Source organism: Lates calcarifer, linkage group LG18 (assembly GCF_001640805.2).
Source record: "Lates calcarifer isolate ASB-BC8 linkage group LG18, TLL_Latcal_v3, whole genome shotgun sequence".
NCBI classification, from domain to species: domain Eukaryota; kingdom Metazoa; phylum Chordata; class Actinopteri; family Centropomidae; genus Lates; species Lates calcarifer.
Window position 1 is genome coordinate 1346418 of NC_066850.1, and position 23317 is coordinate 1369734.

At 42.5% G+C, this 23317-nt stretch overlaps 2 protein-coding genes across 2 annotated transcripts in view; one reads left to right on the forward strand and one right to left on the reverse strand.

Annotated features, from left to right (window-relative positions):
• Window positions 1-275: 275 nt before the first annotated feature.
• Window positions 276-20191, reverse strand: nampt1 (nicotinamide phosphoribosyltransferase 1). The gene is made up of 11 exons (XM_018685153.2): window positions 19994-20191; window positions 14391-14547; window positions 12561-12664; window positions 11715-11843; window positions 8091-8249; window positions 7701-7837; window positions 5033-5258; window positions 4804-4923; window positions 4565-4705; window positions 4291-4425; window positions 276-4197 (listed from the first exon to the last, which is right to left on the reverse strand). The coding sequence occupies exons 1-11, from the start codon at window positions 20045-20047 to the stop codon at window positions 4084-4086; spliced, it is 1476 nt and encodes a 491-aa protein (XP_018540669.1). The 5' UTR covers window positions 20048-20191; the 3' UTR covers window positions 276-4083.
• Window positions 20192-22630: 2439 nt separating this feature from the next.
• The window catches only part of gsap (gamma-secretase activating protein), a 28338-nt gene continuing 27651 nt past the window's right edge, over window positions 22631-23317 (forward strand). The window contains exon 1 of the mRNA XM_018685184.2: window positions 22631-23244. Coding sequence (XP_018540700.1) covers window positions 23157-23244 — 88 coding nt within the window. The 5' untranslated portion in view covers window positions 22631-23156. The remainder of the gene's footprint in view (window positions 23245-23317) is intronic.

The window sequence follows — 23317 nt, forward strand, 5'->3', positions numbered from 1 at the left end:
TAATCATGGGGAAAATAGCTGCAGCTTTAAATCAGTGCACTTCCAATTAATTTGTTTCAGGTCACTGGCAGCTGAATCTAGAGAGTCTCTGAGTCGGTGCACGGTGAAATGTGCCTACAGACAAGCACATTTCTAATAATAAATTCTTAAAGAACCATTATTTCCTCAGGTTTAAGTAGAGCAGATCTTCAAGGAAGTTCCTATTCCCTCTATAAATATTAGTTCCTTCCAGGAAACTTCCAGGGGCATTATTAGGAAATAACAGACCCATAAAATAAAGAGTAATTGTGTTTTATTTTGCCATTTTTCTTCACAACCCAAGCTCCAAGAAAAACTGGCAAAACTGGGCTTTTAGAAAACCCAGCATTGGAAGTTTACTCTGTATAACTGAAAAGGGAAATACTGGACAAGTAACATAGTATTTTGAGTCAATCCTATACAAAAGTTGGAATAATAAATCAACCGTTTCAAACTGACAGGGTGGCATCTTTAATCAGTGTATTGTTGACAATATAGGAAGTTATGTTAGTTAAAATATCAGTTGTGTTGGGAGAGAATTTTGGGACAACCACCATATACATACAAGTAAAACAACAACAACAAAGAAAAAAAAAAGTATTCACAAACACGTGTTCATCCATTGCAACAAGGCATTCACACAGGACTACACACACACACACACACACACACACACACACACACACAGACAAACAGAAGCTAAAAGCTTGACAGTCACAAAAAGAAAAAAAAACAGTCACACTGCCAGTTCAATCAAGCAGTTTTGGATTTTCTTCTGTTGGTACAAAAATGGTCGTTCTGACAAAAATAATAATAATAATAATAATAATAATATAATCTGGTGTGGTCGTCTCCCCTAACCTGCCCTCTCTGCTTTTAAGTCAAACTAGCTGTTGTATGTACAAGTGAGAAGGCAGTATGGCCGCATCGTTAGTAGATAAGGATATTTACTGCAATATTCCTGGCATTTTTTTCTCCTTTGTCATACAAAATAATATTTCTCTGAGGTAAGAACCGAGACAGTATCAAAATAGTAAAATCAAAATTTTACTAAAATGCACCCCATAATTGGAAAAGAAAAGGGAGAACTGTGTCATTACTCCAGAACAATGGGATAACACATGATACAGGTGACAGGTAACAGTAGTGACGGTTGCAAGAACAGAAGGAAAAGAAAGAGAAAACGCTGTGACATGTTTCAGCAGCCGTGGGGTTTTACCAGCTTGTTTGAGTTTGAGTTTGAGCAGGCTGTTTGGAGCCGGCGGCGAGAGGTGGGAGTCGGTGGCATCACAGGTTTCTTCAAGGTCTAAACTGAAAATCACAGAAAGCTAGCAGGGGTTAGCGTCCATGGGGAGAGTGAATGAGGTCAGTGAGGCTCTAATAGCTGCAGTGAAGCTGCTCAGTGGCAAACACGTAGCGGTCTGTGATAGCAGTGGGCTGCTCCCAGGTGAGAATGTGTGAGGCTATGAATGTGAAGCAGCAGAATGTTTGAGAAGAGCGTGCACACACACAATAAACTTTACTTGGAGTATTAAAGAAGTAACAGTATATGACTATAGTAGCTGCACTGTGCAGGTGTCCTTTGACCTAAATGCTAATGCCAGCATGCTAACATGCTGATATTTAGCAGGTATAACCTCTTATTGTGGTGTGTTAGCATGCTAATATTTGCTAATTAGCACTAAACAAGAGTATGGCCGAGGCAGATGGGAATGTCATTAGTATTTTAAGTATTTGGTCATAAACCAGAGTCTTAGACAAGTTCAAATTTTGACCTGATGATGGCGCTAGATGCAAAGTCAAGTGTCACTCAAAGCTAAAACCTCCTGGAGGAGGTCGATGAAGAATCAGTATGGTTCATCCTCTGTGAAACATGAATATAGCTGTTGATATATTCCAGCCTGGACCAAAGTCGTGGACCGACCATTACCATCCCTAAAGCCAAAGGTGTTGCGTTACTGGTTGTCTTTTTATTTAGCCAAAACTTGACCCCTGCTGCTCGGCTCGAACATTTCCATCATAATATTTTGCCTTTGGCCTAAAGAAATGTTTCTTGTGATGTCACCAACTCCTTCCTCTGCTTTACTCCTTCCAAGCTCTGCAACAGAAAAATCCCTTCACTCTGAAAAAGGTCAACTCAGCAATGTGACTGAACACACCTGCGAACAGGAGTGACGCTCGAATGGGAAGATAGTGAACTCTGAAAGGCGTTAGCGAGCAGGGCCTGAATCCAAACAGGAGTGCAAAGTGCCATCACTGTGCACATCTGCACTTTTCCAGTAACATCTGTTTCTTCTGGTTCTGCTTTTCATGAGTTAAGGCAGTGATATTATCTTTTTGTGCCAGAGCACAGCTGGTACATGCTGCTGTCAGAAAATATTCCAGAGCCTCGCTTTTCTGCCTCTGGTTATGTTTACACTGCCCAAAGGAAGAAGAAAACGAAAAACAAAAAAACACACTCACTAGTGTATCATTGCCTGTTTGTCACAACACTGCGTTTCCTTTCAGAATAAAAGGCCAGCAAAGTAAAAGGAAACGTTTTCTCTATTCCCCCGATTCAACAAGTTAATTTGCATAAAGGAATACGACATAATCCTTTAAAGGAAGAAAGTATGCGCACACACGCACACACATACGGATCCAATCGCACACACACACACACACACACACACACATCAGAACCAACATTTAATACACATTACATCCCAGGAGCCACATATGTAACCTTTCATAAGCACAAAGTTAAATCCTCTTCATTCCAGTGAAGACAAGTTCTGCAATGTATTTCTTTTTTTTTTTAACATCAGCTCTTGGTCTTAGACAGCAAAGACTGGCTTTATGGGCGTTCACCATCATTAAGGCCCAATCCGAAACGTTCCACTCTTCAATCGGAAAAAATCGAATCTCATCTGCTTGGTTTTGTGAAGTTTTGGGGGATTCTGCAGGACACTAACAACACTGAAGCTGTCTATTAACTTTCAAAAATGCTGGAGCAATTTAACTGGGTGATTACACACATGTAAACAAACTTACCTGAAATTCAAGAAAACATTAAAAACACAACTTCTTTTTGTGGCGTAATCAGATTGTGGATTGAGCCTTCATGATGTGAACATGCTGTGGCAACAGATGATCATTTATAGAGATGCACCAATAACATTTTATTTTGTGGAGTAAGAGTACATATTACTCATGTAGCACTTGATAGACATTGGCCTTTTATAACTACTGATTAAAAACAAAAAAAAAAAGTGGGAGAAATGAACTCCTTCATCCATAATCAACCTGTTCATGATTGAGTCAGTGTTACAGGTGCACCGTTATATACCATGATCATCCTTTGCTTCCTTCACATAAAAGACAAAGCTAAGTAGATTCAGACATGGATTTTTTTCTAAACAGTTCTGTACACGATACACGGGGCACGGTCATTGGTGTGGGTGTGGCTTCATATTTCTCACTCTGTCATGATCGTTCTCACTTTGACTCACCATGTGTTCACTCCTCATGCAGCTGCCGGGAGCTCATTCGAAAAACCCTACAATCCTACATCTCCTCGGCTCGGCTCGTGTCGGCTATGGAAAAGTCTGCCGACACGACGCCTCGTCATCAGCAGCCGCTCATTAATCTTTACATCTGCAACATGTACAGCCTATCAGTGCAGCAGACCGGGGGGCAATTTTTGGGGCAGCAGCAGCACGGGGATGTGAACTCACGGTTTATCATCATAATCGCAAATTCCCTCCCTCTACGCCATTCCTGTCGCTTACTGTACCTCTCTCTCCCCCCTCCTCCCTCCGGTGGAGAACCAACCAACAGCATTTTGGGAACTGATGGTGAAGTTCTGGCAAATTTTCAGGGGCATCTCAGGTTTTTAGGAACGTTTCAGAGGGGGCTCTCAGGCTTTGGGAGTGGGGTCTATTAGTAGTGCACGCTACCTCCATTTACTGGGGCGACGTCGGAGGCCAAAAGGTGAAGAGTTGAAGGGGAGGAGGGGCTGTTTTAGGGTTTAGGGAGGTGGGTTTTTAGGGGGGGGGGGGGGGGGGGGACTTAGTAGTGCTGTGCTCAGTGCAGCAGCTCTTCAAGCTCACTCTCTTTGAGCTTAGCATTGTCTCTGACTTCATCAAATGTATATGTCTTCACAATCTTCCCGTTCTGAAAGACTGTGTGCAACAGGTCCTGGAGAAAGAGAAAAATGTGAAGGTGTGAAAAATGTGCTGGGCTCAAAAGCATTTATGTGTACCTAAGTGTCTGCTGGGCTCTTGAACTCACCACGCCATACTCCTCCAGGTCGCCCTTGCCCTCCTCCAGGGTGACAAAGTCTCCGCTCTGCGTCCGGTGCAGAGACAGGCGACCTTTCTTTGACCTCTTGTTGGGGTCTGCCACTGGGTCCTTGAACACATTCACCTTTTCTCACAGCACAGAAAACAATATTACATTTAAACAGAGGGAGAGTTTCAAATCATTTCCACACATTACCACAGCTGTTGATTATTTTTCTGTCAGTGAAACATAAAAGCTTCAACGTAAGTGCATCAGTCCTCACCCCCAGTCCATTAGTGACCACATAGCTGCATTTGAAAGAACAGTTGAGCAGATCTCTGGTCAGTTTCTGCAGCAGTGCCCCTCCAGAACCAAAGGCAATGTTCTCAATGGACCACCTGTGTTCCTTCATACCTTCCACAATCTGTGGTAAAAAAAATCAGACATTAAAATTCACTTCAAGTTGCTTCAAACTTTTTACCGTCTGGAGACAGATGGAACTAATTGTTTGTGTGTCTCTACCTCTTGCAGTGTGTTGATGTCAACTCCGTCTCCTTGTATGACTCTGATGTAAGGAGGGAGAACTTTAAAGCCTTTCGAGTTCTCCTCTGGAGAAAACTTCTTACCCAGGATCTCCAAAACCTGACAGAAGTACAAGAAGAAAGGAACAGGAAGGTGGTACAGACAAGGTCAGTCTCCTGGCTCGTCTTAAGATGCTAGTTAAAAGGCAGAGCTGGCCACCTGAGCTCACCTTCAAAACCGTATCGAGTGGGTTTCCTGAGTCCGGTCGGACGACCAGCGGAGCATCTGCACTGCGCTTCTCTATCAGCCCCCGTAGGTCTTCTCCCCAGATCTTCTCGCAGGCGTTGTAGATGTCGTAGCTGTCGCTGACTATGGATACGGGCACGCTGGGAAACTGCTTGATGATGTGCTCAAAGGCGTCTTTTTCATGGTCCTTGCCCCACGCTGTGATGGTACTGCAGAGAGAGCAGCAGAGAAATGATTATTTTTCGCTCTATAATACCAGCTTTGTTGTGCCTTCTAATTGACTGCTTCCCATCATTCAAACCAAACACAGAAGGGGAACGAGTGAAAGGTTCAGCAGTTTCCTCGAGAGGATCCGCAGACGTACAACAAAATAACAGAGTTAAAAAAAAAGTGAGGTGAACAAAGGTAAAGTGAGCAAAAACACTGCAAGAAGCAGGAAAGTCTTATTAGGTATCTGTTTGAAAGGAAGACTCTGAACAGTGGGAAAGGCAGGTTAAAGTAAAACGTTCTCTCAAAAATAAAGACAAGTCACAAGACTTTGATCAAACAGTAATGCCACAGATCGTCCAGAGGGGGGCAGTGCACTCCAGGATTTAGTCTTGAATGAAACCAGGCATGAGCCAGACCTTATTTCTCTGGCAATGATTTAAATAGGTTTACTTGCATCAACTCAGACGTATACAAATTAAATGACATGTAAATAATAGAATTCCTCCTCTGTAGAGCTGAGAAGATTAGTTGATTAATCCACTAATATTGGTAAAGGACATATTATTTTTACTAATCTTTCTGGTTACGTAGTTTAAAGATTAGTTGAAAGATGTGTACTGCTGATAAGTGGCATCATGTTTTATGCATCTGAATATGTGCGGCTGAGCAGGGTGGTGTTTGTGCTGTGAAATGAAATACACAGCTAATGAAAACATGCAGGTCGCCAGGCTGTGGCCACAATATGGACACCTGCACTCTACACTCAACTGTCACTGTCAGGTGAGGTAAACTGTAGCGATAAGAACTGGGTCTTGTGCCAGGTTTGCTCAACATTACCTTGTTTAGGATGACTACCTTGTTTACTATCTTACTACCTTGTAAATTTCCCCATTGTGGGACTAATAAAGGATGATAAGAGAAAACTCACCCACACTTTTCCCATGTCAACCCTGGTAAATCTGGTCCTGATCATAGTTTCAGTTCGGTTGTGACTCACCATCCTAATGCTGTGAAGTTACCTGGAATTTTGCCTCTACTAAAGAGGTAGTGCCTGTGTAACCTGTTGGTAACGTAGATGCAGTGAAACCCACCGAGCTGGACAGAATTAAAACAAACTCAGACAGATGGTATCCTGCATATCAGAGTACAGTGTGACACAAATGGCTGATGGAGACAGAGGTGGCAGATTTGATCATTTATTTGTCTGTAAAATGCGTATTTTTAATTAAATTTTCTGTGCATCCATTTTTACATGTTTTCTTTTTTCTTCAGAGGGCATTTCTGTGAAATTGAAAGTGTAGAGCGCTCAAACATTTTCATCTCTGAGGGTGACACACCTCTCAGATCACCCTTTCCTTCCCCCTCCTTGTAAATGAAAATCAAAGTGGAATTTCACTGTGACTCCTCCCTCTTGACGTGGAAACCAAACCGATTTTAGGGGGAGAGGGGGGGGGGCATTACATAACGGTTACTGTGGCAACTACTGCCACCATCCCATAATGCACTGGTGCGGGAAAGAAGGGTGCACTGGAGCAGCAGTAAGTGCCCTGGTGGCGAGGAAGAGGCGACTCAGTGTGTGTGTGTGTGTGTGTGTGTGTGTGTGTGTGTGTGTGTGTGTGTGTGTGCAGGATAAATGGATCAGTGCCATAAAACACCAGAGACATGGGAGAGATATGTGCGACAGGCCAGCAGCCAATCAAAACCCTCACCTCCAGCCAATCACAGCTCCAATCACAAACCGAGATTTGATGAACCAGATAATGAGTGTGAGGGTGACCAAGCTCTAATCAGAGTAGCAAATTAACACCAACCTCGGCCGTGTGCTGGGTTCATTCTCACTCTGGCTGATAAAATCCCTCCATCAACAGCTTTGGCAGATAACCAACCATTATTTGAAGCAAGTTTTCTGTTTTGAAAATCAATTTGGCTTCTGGATGAAAAAACGTTTGCTTTCAGACCTGGCTCTTGGCCAACATTTGGACTATCACACCAGAGGCAACGCTGGAGATGAGAAGAGCCGAGATGTGCCTGCTGCACCCGGGTGCTTTCTGGGAATATGTGAATGCGTGGCCTGTGCTCATAATTAACGTTGTGCACAGGAATTCAGCAGCCTCTGGGGGATAAATGTTACACTTAAAGTTTCTGAGGACCTTGTATAACCCTTAAGAGGAGTGATGAGCGCACTGGCGGGCACCCATCTTTACTTGGGAGTTCTTATTCGACTGGTGTAATAATTAAAGTGGGTGGAGAACTACTGCCCTACATCTGACAGAAAAGGGTGCCACTTCATCTTCTGTAAAAGCCAGGAAACACTTTACAGCAAAGAAAAGTGAGCTACACAAGGAGATACTGTGCCTCTTAGCAGAGACCAGGCTTCAATAAGCCACATTAAACAAACACAACCTTGAGAAAAGCACGTGTGTGTGTGTGTGTGTGTCTACCTGTGTTCTGCAGCAGGCACTGAGAAGCCTGGCACAGGGTCCTTGGTGCCGTAGTACTTCTTAATGACTCCGATGCCTGCAACTGTGTCTGTGCCCTTGAAGTTGACCAGATGGGCAGAGGCCCCGATGCCTGCAGTCTGCAAACAGGACAGAGAGGGGTTATGGGAGATAAAAGGCAGAGATGTCCCATTATGCATTTTACATGCCATTTTGTTTTATGTTATTCTGTACATTACTAAAGACTGGCTGTGGTTTATTTCAAAATAAAATCCCAACTCAAAGTCCTCTTAACTTTTTTCTTAGTTTTTATTAATAACATGTGATTTGTTGTAAGGGAAAGAAAAAAAGGGAACCTTAACAATATCTACTACTTTGTATATGTAAGTATACCTCTTGTGATGAGACGCCCCTGTAACCAAAGTCATGTAGTTTATACTCTAGTCCCTCCAGGTTCCCAGAAGTCTCTAAGAGGTACTTAGCGAGGATCTTCTTCTGCTCTCTGGAGTTGGTCGCCACAGTGATGGGATACCAGATCTGGACCAGGATGGTCTGATGGAAGGAGAAAGAAAGTCTCTTTAAACAAACACTTTTAATGTAAGTTTTAAAAAAAACGTTTTTTTCCCAGCACTGAACTGACCAGTGAACGTCCATTCCAACTGCCCCGCTTTCCCAGAATTCAACCAGCACTAAAACCCTAAACTAACAGGCTCAGAGGGATCAAAGCGGGCTGCTCATTCACACAAGACCAACTCTGGGAAAAGTACATTCCTCTATGCCACAAGTCAACTCTGGGCCAGAGTCATAGATTTTAATATGAAAACAAGTGGCTTATCTGTATTCACCACCACCTGGGAAATTTAATGAATAGACACTTTCTACAATCTGAAGCGTTCAGTGTGTGTGTGTGTGTGTGTGTGTGTGTATCTGTGGTGGTCCAGGTTTTTTGTCCATACCACTTTCTAAGCAAAGGCACTACATTCATTTTCACAATTCAACATTCAACCAAAAAAGAGAACTCTAATATGGTGACCACTGGGTCATACTACTCGATAAAGCTGATGCCACGTATTTCACACTCATACAACACATACAAAGCTGTGTGTGTGTGTGTGTATAACAAGTCTCTGTGTGTTAAACCTCATTAACAGCAGATTAAGCATGACAAAAATTCCAAACACCAGGATGTATAACCACGCCGCCGCCTTCACATCCTCCAGCTCTGATTCGTCACTTGACTTTGCCCTACGAATACTATGCAGTGTGTGTTTTCACCCTGTAACCCTGAGCAGGTCACATGCCTCCTTAGACGCATCATAATCTAAACCATAATATGGACTCATGTGACTGCCACAGCAAGGCCACACATGCACACACATACAGGCACAAGGTCATGCACCCCCTGTCTTATCTGCATGTTGATCTTTTCATGAGTAATCTGTATGTGATATTTAACATGTAATATTACACTATAATATGACAAAGTAGATAGATGTGCCTAATTTACTCAAATATAAAACAAATATAAAACTTGAATTGTGTTTTTTGTGTTCACCTAAATTCTGCCTTAAGTCTAAAATGATCATCACATTTCTATCATTTAAAATACAATGTGTGATCATCATATGACAGTTTGGGAGGGGTGATGTGTACGGTAAAATGGGGCAGAAAGGACAGTTACAACACTCATGAGGAATGCACACACACACACACAATCAAGCACACACAAACACACTCGCGTGCCTGCATAACTTCTCGGTCAACGTCCCAGAACAAAATGGAGGGAGATAAGGAGCAACAGAGAGGGATAAGAAGGAGGAAGGTGGTGGAAACAGAAGCAAAAGAAAAAAAAAAGAAGCAAGAGATGTGGTAAAGGAGAGCATGATGGGACAAAGAGAAGACATGTAAAAAAAAAAAAAAAGAAAGAGAAAGGGGAGAGCGGCGTGAGGGAGAGAGAGAAACAGTGTTTGACCTTATGACGCAGCCCAAGGACACCAGGCTGAAAGCTACAGCTAATTTTACATCAGCCATGAAGAATGACTGTGAGTGCGCGCACGCGTGTGTGTGTGTGTGTGTGTTCATGGATGTATTTATATCAGCTGTGGAGACTGACTAGGTGTGTGTGTGTGTGGTGTATCCAAATTTATCAGGACAGCGTGCGTGTGTCTGTGTGCATGCTGTCACGGTGCTCTTGGCTGTGGGTGACCTCTGTCCAAGCAGTCCTTCATGTTGTTGGTGCATCTGCCTTTAGAGCTGAGTGTACATGCATCAAAAGATCGATCCAAATGTGATCAAAGCATTAGGGTCATTTCTAATTGTGTCACTGCACATTATAGCTCTTTTCTGCATGAATGGATAGAGATGAATAAAAAGCATTGTTTCTGTTCAATCATATTCTTAGAAGTCACTGCGTTAAGAATCTGTTTAACAGGATACTTCTGAGCACAGTGAAAGGGAGAGCATGAGAAAGCACGAGTCAAAGAGAGCAGTTACTGCTCATGGTAAATGAATTTAGTTCTGCCAAGTCACTGCAGACAGTCTGTTCATGCAGCATTAAGTCCATGAGATGTTCCTGATCTCAGGAAGGAGGCACACACTGCATTAGCTCAGTGTAATAAAAGCAGTGCTGGAGGCTGGAGAGTTTGCTTCAAACGACAAAAAACCTCCTTGACCTGAATGTTTGTGTCTTTTAAATGTGCACTGAGGTGTTTGTGTTCACTCATGTCATCTGATAATGACTAACGATTTGAAATACAGTAATTTGCTTTCTTGGCAAGAGTTAGATGAGATGATTGATTCCTCTTTCATGTCTGTGCAGAAAACTGGAGCCAGCAGCTGGTTAGCTTAGCTTAGCACAGAGACTGGAAACAGGGGGAAACAGCTAGCCTGACTCTGTCCAAAGGTCATAAAATCCACCTGCCAGCACTTCTAATGCTCGCTAATCAACACATTACATCTTGTTTAATTCACACAGAAACAAAGGAGTAAAAACAACAATTCTCTCAAAGCAGTTGCTTGGCAACCAGCGGAGAAAAAGTTTCCGGTCCAGGCCAAGATGTTGTTCAGTATATAACCTCCAATAAAACAACAAATGCATGTTTTTACACTGTGGTTTTTATGCAAATTAAAGAAAAAAAAAAACTACAGCAAAGCAGCTACTGTCAGAAAAGACAGAAGGCTTGGAGTTTAATCCTGCACAGGTGAACCTAATCACCCTTCCAGTCTTAAAGTAATTTAAAATGCAAAGTGAATAAAGCTGATCAACATTCTTTACTGCGTCTACATTGATCTCAGAGATGTGATGCCTCGGGGAACAGAACATTGGAAGATTTAGGACTTAGAAGTATTTTGTTGACTTCAAAAAACACCACACGAGGGTTGTTCTAACATCTGACTCTCTGATCTTTTCAGCCGACCTGTATGAATCGCTCTGCTGCGGTGACAGCACATCTCTAAGCAGTAATTCAGTGAGACTTAAGGAGATATAAGAGGTGTTGCTGGGCCTGCTGCCAAGCCAAATAGTTTATGGCTTTTATAAAACTGTTAACTCTCCAACGCAATAAAAAGGGTATAAATGTTGCTCATATATTTTGGCTTTAATCAATCGTCAAATAAACCCAACCATTAAATCCTATTGATAAGCTTAGCAATATTGCTTCAGTAGCAATAGGAGAAGCACATTAAAATTTGAGCCGTTATAAAAAGGTACAAGGGTGAGAAATTTACAGCCACTTTTAACTTGATGAATGAAGCTAATCCGTAAGTGGAGACTGATTCCAATAAAGAAATAATTCAGCAATCCAGCACTGCACATCTATAAAGTTTGGAGACTCCTACATTTCCCACAATGCAAGCACACCATCTTTCAATGCAAACTCCATGCCCCTTGTTTGTAGCACAGGCTTTCTATTACAAATTACACTCAAAAAAGCCAGTGACCCTCAAGGGACCGTAAAAGAAGAATACACTTGCATCTTGTCTCATTCTGGGCCCAGACAACAAACAAAACAAACTCACCTCCACCCAGTTGGTGAGCCAGTAGCATTCAGGGTCTGTGCTCTCCACTGTGAACAAAACGTTGCCTCGAGGAATGACACTCCCCTCTGGCACGGCCTTGATTTCAATGGGCAGGTGTCCATTGTATTTCTGCAAAAACAAAAGATGCGCATACACAGAATATCTGAATTACAATCTGATTCACAGTTTCACAGCTTCCTCTTTAAGGCTGACAGATTGAGAGCTGATGAAGCAGTGTGATAAGAGATGACAAAGGGAAAACTGAAATATAAATAAAGCTTTATCAACACTTCTCACTCGAGAAAATTCTTTGTCAGTACAGAGTGCTGTGCTCTCTCCAAGGTGCTGAAACAGTGCCTCTAAATAATCAGAAACACTGCCTGAACACTTTCTTAGATACATAAATTGACTGTGATTCATTTCTACTTACTGAATCTGACATGAATCTCAACAGTCGAGCCCTTCTCTGATATATTTCAAGAAGAATGTACACACCTATGTTTATTTTGGCCCCACTCTTCTACTGCATGTGACTTTCTATGATCAAAAAATGCTAGCGCCAAATTCAGTCTGCCAGTAATCAGATTACAAGCTTGTTCTATGTGCACTATGTGTGTTAGCCTCTGTGATAATACAGACATGGCCTTCAGGATGTTTCATGTGCAAACATTAGTGTGTACTAGCCCCTGTGTATACAGTATGTACACCTGCACACCTCCAATTTCCAGCTTCATCCCAGTAAACACGTTCCTGGAAACAGGCTCTGAAACCCTCATGGAATCTACTCAGAGATATGGATAACTATAGAGCATCACACTGGAAAAAATAAAAATCATTTTGTCTTACCTCCAATATGTAAGTCCAGCCCTTCTCGTTAAAAACGTCATCCTGGAAGTGTTCTCTGTATACTTCCTTTGCCTCCTGGATCTTCTCTGGAGTCACAACTTTTCCTGCAGAGGAGGAAGGAGGAAGAGGAGGAAAGGGAGGAGTTGGGGAACGAGGGGAAGGGAGAAGAAAGCAGAAGGACATGAAGGTACAGAGAGAGAGATGTTAGGGAAATGCACACAGACAGAGAGAAGGCGCTGGAATGTGACCCTTCTGTCCACTGTCATAATTAAATTAGAAGCATCCTGTGCATGCTGACAAGGCGTCTTTGTCTTAAAACACACACACACACTCCTTGTTTCATTTCAAGTTTGGCTAGGTTCTAGATCATGGAAATCATTGTGCACAAGAAACCACAAGGAAAATGTGTTCAAATGGAAGCGGTGCTGGTAGCCAGGCTGGCGGTTTCACTCTAAGCTAAGCTAACAGCCTGGTGGTAGGACTGTTTTTTACATTTATCAACCTGTTTCCATGATAAGTGCTCACAGGAAGGCATGACTACCCGCTAGCTCAGGACTAAACCAGTTCTTTGTTTATCTGATATTTTGGTTTTGGAAAAACAGAAGTTCTGCTTTCACTATGATTCTTCCATTATCTGAGAAAATATTGTTCACGTTCTCCGCTGCACCAGTCCTTTGACCAGAGTACAGTCAGAGAGGATTAAAATTCCCTCTCTGACTCAGCCTGTAGGAATCATGACCTGCACACTTTTGGTTGTGGTTAAGTCAGAGGACCGAGGATGCAGCTCTAATAGTTGGCCCTAATCACTGAGCTCCGAGGGACGCTCTGCGCAGACAGCTGGCCTTTCTCCCTCAGACGGTGAAAGAGCAGCTGTGCTTTTGTCTTCTCTCCCTCTGTTCTCCCTGGCTCTCTTGTCTCCCCCGCACCTCTGCTCCCGCACCATGAAATCCTCTTAACAGACAGGAGGGTGATGCATTCTTTCTCTCTTTCCACTCCTTCTCTTTCTGTCTCTCTTGCTCTCTCTCATGCCCCTCAGGACTACACTAACTAACTTAAAGATCCACCTTAACTTGAGTTAATTAGAGCATAGACTACATTGTAAGCCTTTTCTCTGGAACCTGCTGGCTTTGTGTTACGCTCTGTACAGCCTAATCAATGTGAAGCACATTGTAACCTTGTTGTTTTTTAAGCGAGCAAAAAAAAAAAAAAAAAACGCCTGTTGCTGCGGGCCACAATAAAAGCGAGCACCTGCCCTGCTGAAGTGTCCTTGAGCAATGCACTGAATCTTGAGTAGCTCCACACATGCTGTTCTGCAGCTGACCCTGTACTCCGACCTTGCTAAGGAGAAGAGGGGGAGCAAAAAAATACATTTCTCCCACAGGGGCCAATAAATAATCAGAAAAGGCTCTACAAAGCTTGTTGTGTTGACTTTTACCTTCACATATTGGATAGAAAACTGAAACTCACTGGACAACAGTAGAGTGTTGGTTGTGCTGTGCAGCTCCCACAGTATGAGGGTGAAATAAATGAAAACGTAAAAAAGAATAAATACATAAAATAAAAAAAGCCTTGGTTATGTAACCCATGTATAGGAATGTTATCCTATTTGATCTGTTAAGTTGACTGGAAACACATTTTTATTTACACAAACGGCCTAAAGAGCCAGTAGCAGAGGCGGCAGCTGCAAAGTCATTCAGTCTGGCAGCCAATGAAGCTCCTGCTGGGTTGGAGGTCAGAGCTTCCGTGTTCTGCTCAAGGGCACTTTTGCTCAGTCGGCTACACGGCACAAAACGTTGCGCTTTTTGAATCGGAATCTGAGTCAGGACTTACCTTTTAGGTATTTGTGGAGGATGTACTGTAGGCCGTAGAAGACCGTTTTGTCATATTTGACTTTTCTGCTTTTGGTGGGATCTGTCCTCTTCTCGCGGCACTCGAAGTAGGAGTACACTTTACTCGTGTTGGGGGGGTACTGTTTGTAATGTGTTACCTGGGGAGACAGAGGACATACGGAGGACATTAGAAAAGCTGGTCTTCATTTAAATAAACAAGCAGACGAAGATAATGTCAAACACCAGGTGACGCAATGTGAAGATTTATCAGGATCAGGAGTGTCTTAGCCTCACACACACACACTCACACACAACTCTGAGCACCATCACGTTGGCTCCCACTGAACTGGCCTTTAACTCGAGGTATTAAAGGAAATGAGCTCTTTATGTCCACCATGAGCCTCATTCATTAGCTGGTCAGGAGGCTTAAAAATGCATGATTCCTTAATAAGGTACAAATAGATGTGCTCACACACTGTGTGAGGAATCACTCTGGTCTTGTTACACACACACACACACGTGTGGAAGGTCAGGCCTATTTCCTGAACAGGATTTTTTCTTTAGAGCGTGTAATTATTCATGCTGAACTGTACATGTAGGTTTTGAGTCATCCAGGTCTTAGTGCTGCAAAACAGGAGCAACTGGACTGGCTATGTAGTTCTGTACAACAATGGATAGAAAGCCCACTTTCTGAGGAACTGATGAAATATCTTGCATGAATGTTGAAATGCTTTTGAGATTACACCACATTTATTTATTTTTTGATAACACAAATAAGTGTCAACTGCAAATTCAGCCTACACAAAGGTTGGTAAAACACCTTAAGCCTTTTTTTGTGTGATGTCGGAGCATGCTTTGGGATGCAAAGGTAATGATGATAAAACAGACACAGTCTAGAGAAAGTTTGAGGAGCAGTGTCACTATGTTTTTTTTATCATTGATTAGAGCAAAGAATCCATCAATCAATGTATTGTGTCATATCAAATAAGGCAATACTAACATATCACAATCAGGCAGAGGCATGTCAGACTTTCCCCACACAGACACGTTCTCCATTATTCTGCTACTGTGTTATTATCCTGGAAATGCCAGCTTCAGTTTTGTGTGTGCATCTGCTGATCCTCTAATCTACTATAAACTGACTGATACCAGAGACTTTGACATTTAAAAATCAAGCCAACTGTTTGAGACATGTCCAGGCAAGTCTCTCACACACAGAGAGACAACACTGTTTGAGAGGGGCTATACCTTTAAGATACACACTCGCAAAAAGGGAAAAGAAACAGCATCAGCTGCAGCCACCCAGCCATCAATTAAATCCCAAATGAGTCCAGGGATTTCCACAGAGTACACTGGGGCGTTTGAGGATTTAACCCTCACCACAGCACCACTTGTATCCACTACACTCATCTATCATGGCATTAACAGGCTGAAGAAATGAGGACCAGGCAGTATGTGACTGAAACTTGCCTTCTCAGATGTTCTTAATAAAATCTTAATAGTATAAGAGGAGCACAGAGGTGCCACCATGAGGTGCTAGTCATACCAGACCAGGTAAGGTTGTAGCATCAAAACACAGCTTATTTCTTTAAGTATGGCAAGTAAAGCTGGAGAGATGATGAACCCCAGCGAGTCTGGAGTCTGACATTTACTTTCAGACTGATCTGCCTTCAATATCAATATAAAAAGTGGCTTAAAATATGTGGATCAGTTCCAGAAAAAGAATGAAGGAATCAAACTGTTCCCTCAGGCTTATCCTTCATCTAATTACAACCTTGTAAAACATGTAAATTCTCACCATTGTAAATGGTAAACGGTTACGCTGGAATAACAGGTGTGATTACCTGTGAAAAGCCTAAAGGTTAGATCAGCATGTAGAAAAACAGGCGTTGTGTATGAGGTGGGGTCAAATCAGCTCCTTGTGCCAAGAACTGAAGAGATAAATGTCAATGAACTACTCAGTTTCTTTGACCCCTCTGTCCTTTCCTCTGGGCTTTCAAGGACTCAAAATAGAGTCAAGACACACAACATGACACTTGGCCGGACCACGTGTGTGTAGACATCCACTGGCGCAAATTCCGATGTATACACACAAACCCTGTTTTAAAATCACAATCCCGCTATCAGTTTAATCTGCAAGACACACCACCCACACCTGATCATTATCATTAAAGGATATGATCAATTTATGATCAAAGATAGACACAAAGACTATCAGTTAATAAAATGGATACCTATATTTAATTAAAAACCATACAGCATATAGTCTTATATCAGTCATTAAAGCTGTACATATTAATATTTTTACATTATCAATAGGTAAAATAATCTGAGAGCAGCTGCTTGTAGTGAAAAGAGAACAAATATCGGCTTTCCATTCATCAGGTCGCCAGAAACACTGCTGCCAAAAAATGCTAACATGCTTTTAAAACTGCTTTTACATTTTTTTTGCTAAAAACAAGTCAGCTTGAAAATTAGAAATGCCTTTTTTTATGACTTTAAGGCTGCAGCAGGTAGTCAATAAACAGAAAATTAATCAACTGTCTTCATAATGAAATAAAAATGTCTGACTTTCTGCTTCTTAAATGTTAGTATTTGAGGCTTTCTTTTGTCATGTATGACAGTGGACTGATTTTATTGCTTTACACAAAACATGTAGAGAAAACAGTCAACAAATTAATCAGTGATGAAGGTAACTGTTAGATGCAGCCAAACTTTGCCTGAACTGAAGCTGGTTTTACTTTTTAAAATTCAGTTCAATCTCTGATCTGAGCTGACACGATGTTATCTGTGAAACTGAAATATTAAACCACTTCCAACCTATTGTCTGCACTGTAAAACCATGTCGGTGGTGAGCTCGATCAGAGTGTGATACGATAGCTCAAATTACTTGGATAAACACGCAGCAACTATCTATGAAAGTCTAGAAAGTTTTATTTCTATTCTATTTCTTTCTCTTCTTTGAAGATTTACCACTGTGTCTTCAACATGAGACAGTAGTGGAAGCCCTTGTGCAAAGAATGAAATACTTGGACTCAAAATAATCCTAATTTGGCCACCGGACGGGACATTTTCAGGTGCTGCCTCTCTTTCCAAGCAGGACAACATCTGAAGCATGCAGCAGCTGCTAGTGTGGCAAAATGCTTAATGGGACCATCCTATTACCTAAATGTCACAGGTTCAACCCTCGCTACAGCCGGACTGTAGCCGCTCTGCTCTGTGAAAATGTTTTTCCCACAAAACCCTGGACCTCTGCCTACTTGCTCTGTAATTCTCTCTGGATTAACGGGTCAGAAAAATGTCACGTTACTTATGGCGACATAGTTGTGTTGTGGCGTTGCTCTAACAATCTGTGTGAACAATGACACGCTGTACACCTCCACCCTGTAGTAAATTCAAATCCAACACAGCACACCAACAATAACCTCGTGCATGTGTGTGTGTGTTTCCAGACAATAGGCAAGCTTGGCTTTGGGGCTGAGCTTTTCTTTTCAACCTAAACACAAAGGCATTCAGGTGCAGCTTGTTTTTATGTCCAGTGAACAAAGTGTGTGTGCCCCTGGTTGCCCTGAGAGTCAGTCAGTTGCTTTGATTGTGTTACCTCCACGCTCTCTTTACAGAGGTTATAACACAGTCATGCACCCTCAAGATAAAGATACAAGCTGCTTTCAGTGAAGCAACATTGCACAAGCAAACCCACAGTAAACACAGATGTGGTGACATTTGTGAATTTGGTATATTTCATAAGAGCTCAGGTATAAAGACAACTGGTCTTACATAACTGACTAGTTGGCTTACTGTGTAGTTTCTCCTTTGTGCAAGTCCACTGACTGTTCAAAGAGACAATGAGAGTAACTTCAGCTTTGTGGGGCAACACTGTCACACTTTGCCTGACAAAGAAGCAACATGAAATTTGATCAGTGTGGGCTCAACCTTCATTTAACTGGTCTTTGTTTCTTCTCTTGGGCCCTAACCCTTAATATTGAATTGTTTTCTATTATACATTCAGAATGAAAGCATTCCAGAGAGGATAAGTGACTGGCCTCTATTGAACCAATCAATGGAAATACTTGACATCTGATTTACTTTGATTAGGCAGAGGTTAATTATCTTTATCTATATTTTGCACATTCTTCTGTTAAGTGATCCCTCCATGGCTACGATGGAATTACCTAAGAGATCAAAACAACAAACTGCAACCAAGGATACGACTTATGAGTAAATGACGCCAGCAATGTCCCTTCAGTTAGGGAAGTGCACCTCTCATCCAGCAGGCTTTAATCTTATTAAGCCGGCGTACTGCTATGACCGATCAATACTGTGTGCAGAGCCTGAAGTGTCTTAACAAGAACATACAGATTTTGAACTCATCCTAAGATAACTGAAGCAACATCAAAATGAAACCCGAATGAGCCTTCAAAACCAAAGAAAAGAGCAAAAGCTCACACACTCTCAGAGCCTGGCTGGGAATCAAAGAGTGCATGAGTGAACACTGGTTCATTATAATATACATGAACAGCACTGTTACAGATATAAAGTATTGCTCTATACTGGCGACCCTGCAATAAATATATTCAAATGATGTCAGGAAGTACAACCTCTGTTTTCACTGTATTACTGTTAGGGACAGCCCCTGATTACATTACTTTCTGTTACTATGAAGCTCATGATGGATTCACAGATGCTAACTATTATTTTTTAACACCAGACAACATTTGTGTTTTTAATCTTTGACGTCTTACAACCTTAACCTCTGCTGTTGTCCCTAACTCCCTCCCCTCTCTCTCTGTCCCATCATCACCATCACTGCTGTAACATGACTGCTGGACATAGCAACCGCTCCGGCAAACACAGCCTACGTGCGATAACTCAGTCCCGCAAGTGCATTTTCTCTGTGTTTACCATGTGAATTAGCAGTCGGACTTACGGTGCTTTAACCTTCCTCGCTGTGATATTTACCGTCACAGCAACGATTGCAAGCCCGCAGTCAACTGTTAAACACCGTTTAAAGGCCCCGAGCGTCTAAATTCATCGCAGGACTCGGGTTCAGTTAGCGCTGTCACACAGGGGCAAATGCACGCGGCTCATTTCAACTTTCGGTTTTGATTTCCTGAAAGCGGTAGCTAGCTCCACGCTGGCTAACACTGCGCCTGGCTGGGCTCTTGAATGTGACTTTACCCATGTGCAGCGCACCGGGCTACCCGCACAGCACTTGCTAGCTAGTGGCTAATATTAGCTTTTTTTTTATATCATTCACCCGCTGTCTCGCTTCTGCGCTCCCCGTGAGCTAGCGCGCTAGCTAAGTCAGCTAGCTGGAGATCACTGAAACTAGCAAAACCGGTGAAGAGCTGCCTCCGCCATAAGCAGCGGTTCTGGGGCCAAGGTAGACATCCCGAGGAGGGATGCTTGCTATCTGGATGTGGTACCCCGTCTCAGCCGCTCTCCTCCTCTTCCTCCAGCTCATTCGGCCTGCTGTGAACCGACGGAGACCGGCCACAGAGAGCGGTATGATGGCCTTGGGACCAATGATGAAACCACCTTGACTTTATCAGTTTTCATCCATTAGCCGCCCCCCTCCACCTGGAACCACCATGCGTACTGTACCTTGTATGAGTCGGTCGCTAACATTATGTTGAAGTCGGCGTCTCTGTGCTCCATCTTTTCCCCCCTCGGTTGTGAGTCAGTCGCAGCTGTCAGTGTGTTGTGTTGTGTTGTGTTGTGTTGCGCGCCGCGCTGCCAGGGACTCCTGCCTGGTAGTGTAGCTGGGCAGGGGGGAAGGACGAGCGGAGAGAACCGGGGCGGAGAAAGGGGCGTGATGTCGTCACCAAAATCGGGCGTCAGTTGTGCCGTCAGCCAATCAGGAAACAGAGATTGTGTATTTGCGAAGATGAACCACTCAACAAAGAAGAGGAGAAACCACAGGGACAATACATCTTTTTGAAGTATTTTATCATCAAAAAGGATCTTATCTTTAACTAAATCATTACCTCTTCAAATTAATACTTTTATTACATGTATATACACATGTTTTATTACATGTATGCAGTTTACAGCCCTTCTCAAAGATGAAATCATTGTGATTTTTTTCTCATGAAACGCAAATTATTCAATTGTACGTTATAATTTGATGCTCAGTGATGATACAACAGATTTGGGAAATTCCATTTGCTCTCACAGATGCTTCAACGTTCAGACGTTTATAGTATATTGTGCTTTTGTAAGAGAGTGGGAGCTCTGTGCTTCATTCTTGTCTTTGAAGTCACGTGAGCCACAATTGTGTGCCGTTTTCAAGCTGAGCACAAGGGGGCGCTGTTGGGTCATCAAGTGCTGTTTCAGAAATGAAGCGAAACAGGCCTTTTAGGTCTAAATACCTGTGTACATAACCCACAGGGTGTCATTACTTTGGCAATCAAAGGAGCACTGCTGCTGTGACATTAAACCATTGATAAATGATTAACTAACCACCATCAGAGTCTTTGTAATAACGTTTAACACACGGATTATTTGCCATGGACATACACCAAAATTCTCCATTTCTATGCACTTAAAACAGTGAGACAGTGTTTCTTCATGATATATATTTTTCATTTCTAACTGCTAGATTTAGGATGTTGTATTAACGTGTGTAATACTGATGTTATTTACTTATAAAATATTGTCAACAAATGCCTGTCTGCTTGAGAACAGCACAGCCTTTTACTGTAATAAAAACAAACATGAGAGGAGGAAGCCTTCAGTGCGAGCGTCTTCTTCGATGACATGTACAGTCTTTAATGAGCTCTGCCTGGAAGGAAACTGACGCAGCAATAACATTCAACACCATTACATTTAGTGCCACAAAGACAGTGGTTTCAGAAAACTTCCCAGTTTGTTATCTTAACAAGCGGACGCACATTACTTTAGATTCTGACGTTTTTTCACATTGCCCCAGTATTTGAATGTCTTCTCTGAGAGTTCCTTCCCTGGCATCCCTAAATATATTCACAGTAGCAGATTCATCTCTTCTGGACTGAGCAAGGCTCTTTTTCTTTCCTAATTTTAACAAGGCAACTGATGTCTTTGAAAAGTTCCTACAACTCTTACTGCAGCGGCCGACGGCCACAAACAAACATACAACTACATAAATGAATAACTAACAGCAATAACACAAAGTGTTTGAGTACAATGAAATGTTGAGACGTCTGTTTGTCAGAACAGCTACCAAACATGGAGTTGCATGGATGAGATTTATTCCATCTGCTTAACCTAGTTTAAATAGATTCTTTCTCCTTTTGTTTTTTGTTTTTCTTGATCTTGTGCATTTCCCAAGGGCCCTTTTTTTTAATCTTCCCTGCTATATGTGGATGAAAATGTGCTAGATTTTATAAGAACTACAAATCAATTCTGGATGCTGAAGAAGGCAGGACTCAAACGCCCTCACCCAGTTCTACAGAGGACTCGTTGAAAGTATCCTCACCAGCGGTATCACAGCGTGGCATGGCAACACCACCCTGGCTGAGAGGAAATCACTGCAGCGGGTCATAAAAACTGCAGAAAGGGTCACTGGCTCCAGTGACCCCTCCATGGATACTATACACACCCAGCACTGCTGGAGGAAAGCACAGGACAAACATCACCCAGCTCATGCTCTGTTTCTCTGGGTGGATTCAGGCTACAACCTCAGACCCTGCAGGCCAGTGAGCATCAGCTTCTTCCCAGCCACTGTTAGACTGTACTGGCACAGGACATGGAACAAGGAACAAGGAACAAGGAAGTACCTCACTCCACAGTCACTTCACACTACAGAACATAAACCTTACAGGCCGGTGCAATAAAAATCTGACATGCTGCTCTATGGTTTTCTTATTGTTTCATATTGTGTTGTATCTTTTTTAAAGAACTCGGACAAACGCACAATAATTCAACTTCAAAAATAAAAAAAAAAATCAAACACACTTTTCACACGTATTAAGTTTGTGTTTTAAAAAACTGGTAATGTTGTTTCTAAGTTAATAAATGTAGAAACATTGTTCTGCAGGCCTGATCAATATGGATGCCCATTTCCGCCGCTGTGATAGAAAAAACTGATTTTGTTGAGTCATTGTAAAGAGAAACTGCGAAATAATGACTTAATATCTCAAAGTAATGAAAACTTTCTAAAACATGATGACAGTACAACTAAGACATTATTATAAGATATTAATAGGCCTGCACTGGTTTGAGGAAGTTGCTCAATCTCATGACTTAACTTTTTTTTTTTCCAGAGGCGGAAATGAGCTTCCATGCACTGTCCCCAGCACTGTGGATCTACTGTGTAGGTGTACGGTGGGACAGAGTGGTAACAGTCCACTGTGAAGTTTCGGACTGATGCTGGGTGATGGATTCACTCGGCGGGGCGGTGAGAGATTCCAAGCCGCTGGAATGATGCGCTCCTCGGCCTATAGGCAGCGATTTTCCCGGCTATGTGATCCCTGTGGAGGGAGGAGCTAAGTCTGGGAGGGGGGTAACGTTACATTTCCGCATGTCAATAAAAACAAAGTATCCGAAGTGAAGCGGAACCAGTGGATAGTTAATGTATAAATGCACCCAGGTGCTTTACTGCGTCCACTTTTACATGTAGCCAAAGTAAACATGCAAAGACTTTCGGTCACATGATGTCAAGGCTGAGCAGACACCAGCTGCAAGGTGCCGCTTCTCTCAACGAAACACACCTCGGAGTTTTTTTTTTTTTTTTTTTCCAAGAAGGGATTTTGTGCTGAAAACCAAGGAGCAGATCTGAACTGTACACATGTTGAAGTTAAAGCAGAAGTTTGACCTACACAGTGATGTGGTGTCTGATATCCTCAGGAAGGAGGCGTCTGTCTGCAGGGTGAAAGGTGAGGCGTTCAGGTGTCCCCGGTCTCTCGCGGCTTTATCAGTGACAAACAGCTGTTTACGTGCATAATCGAA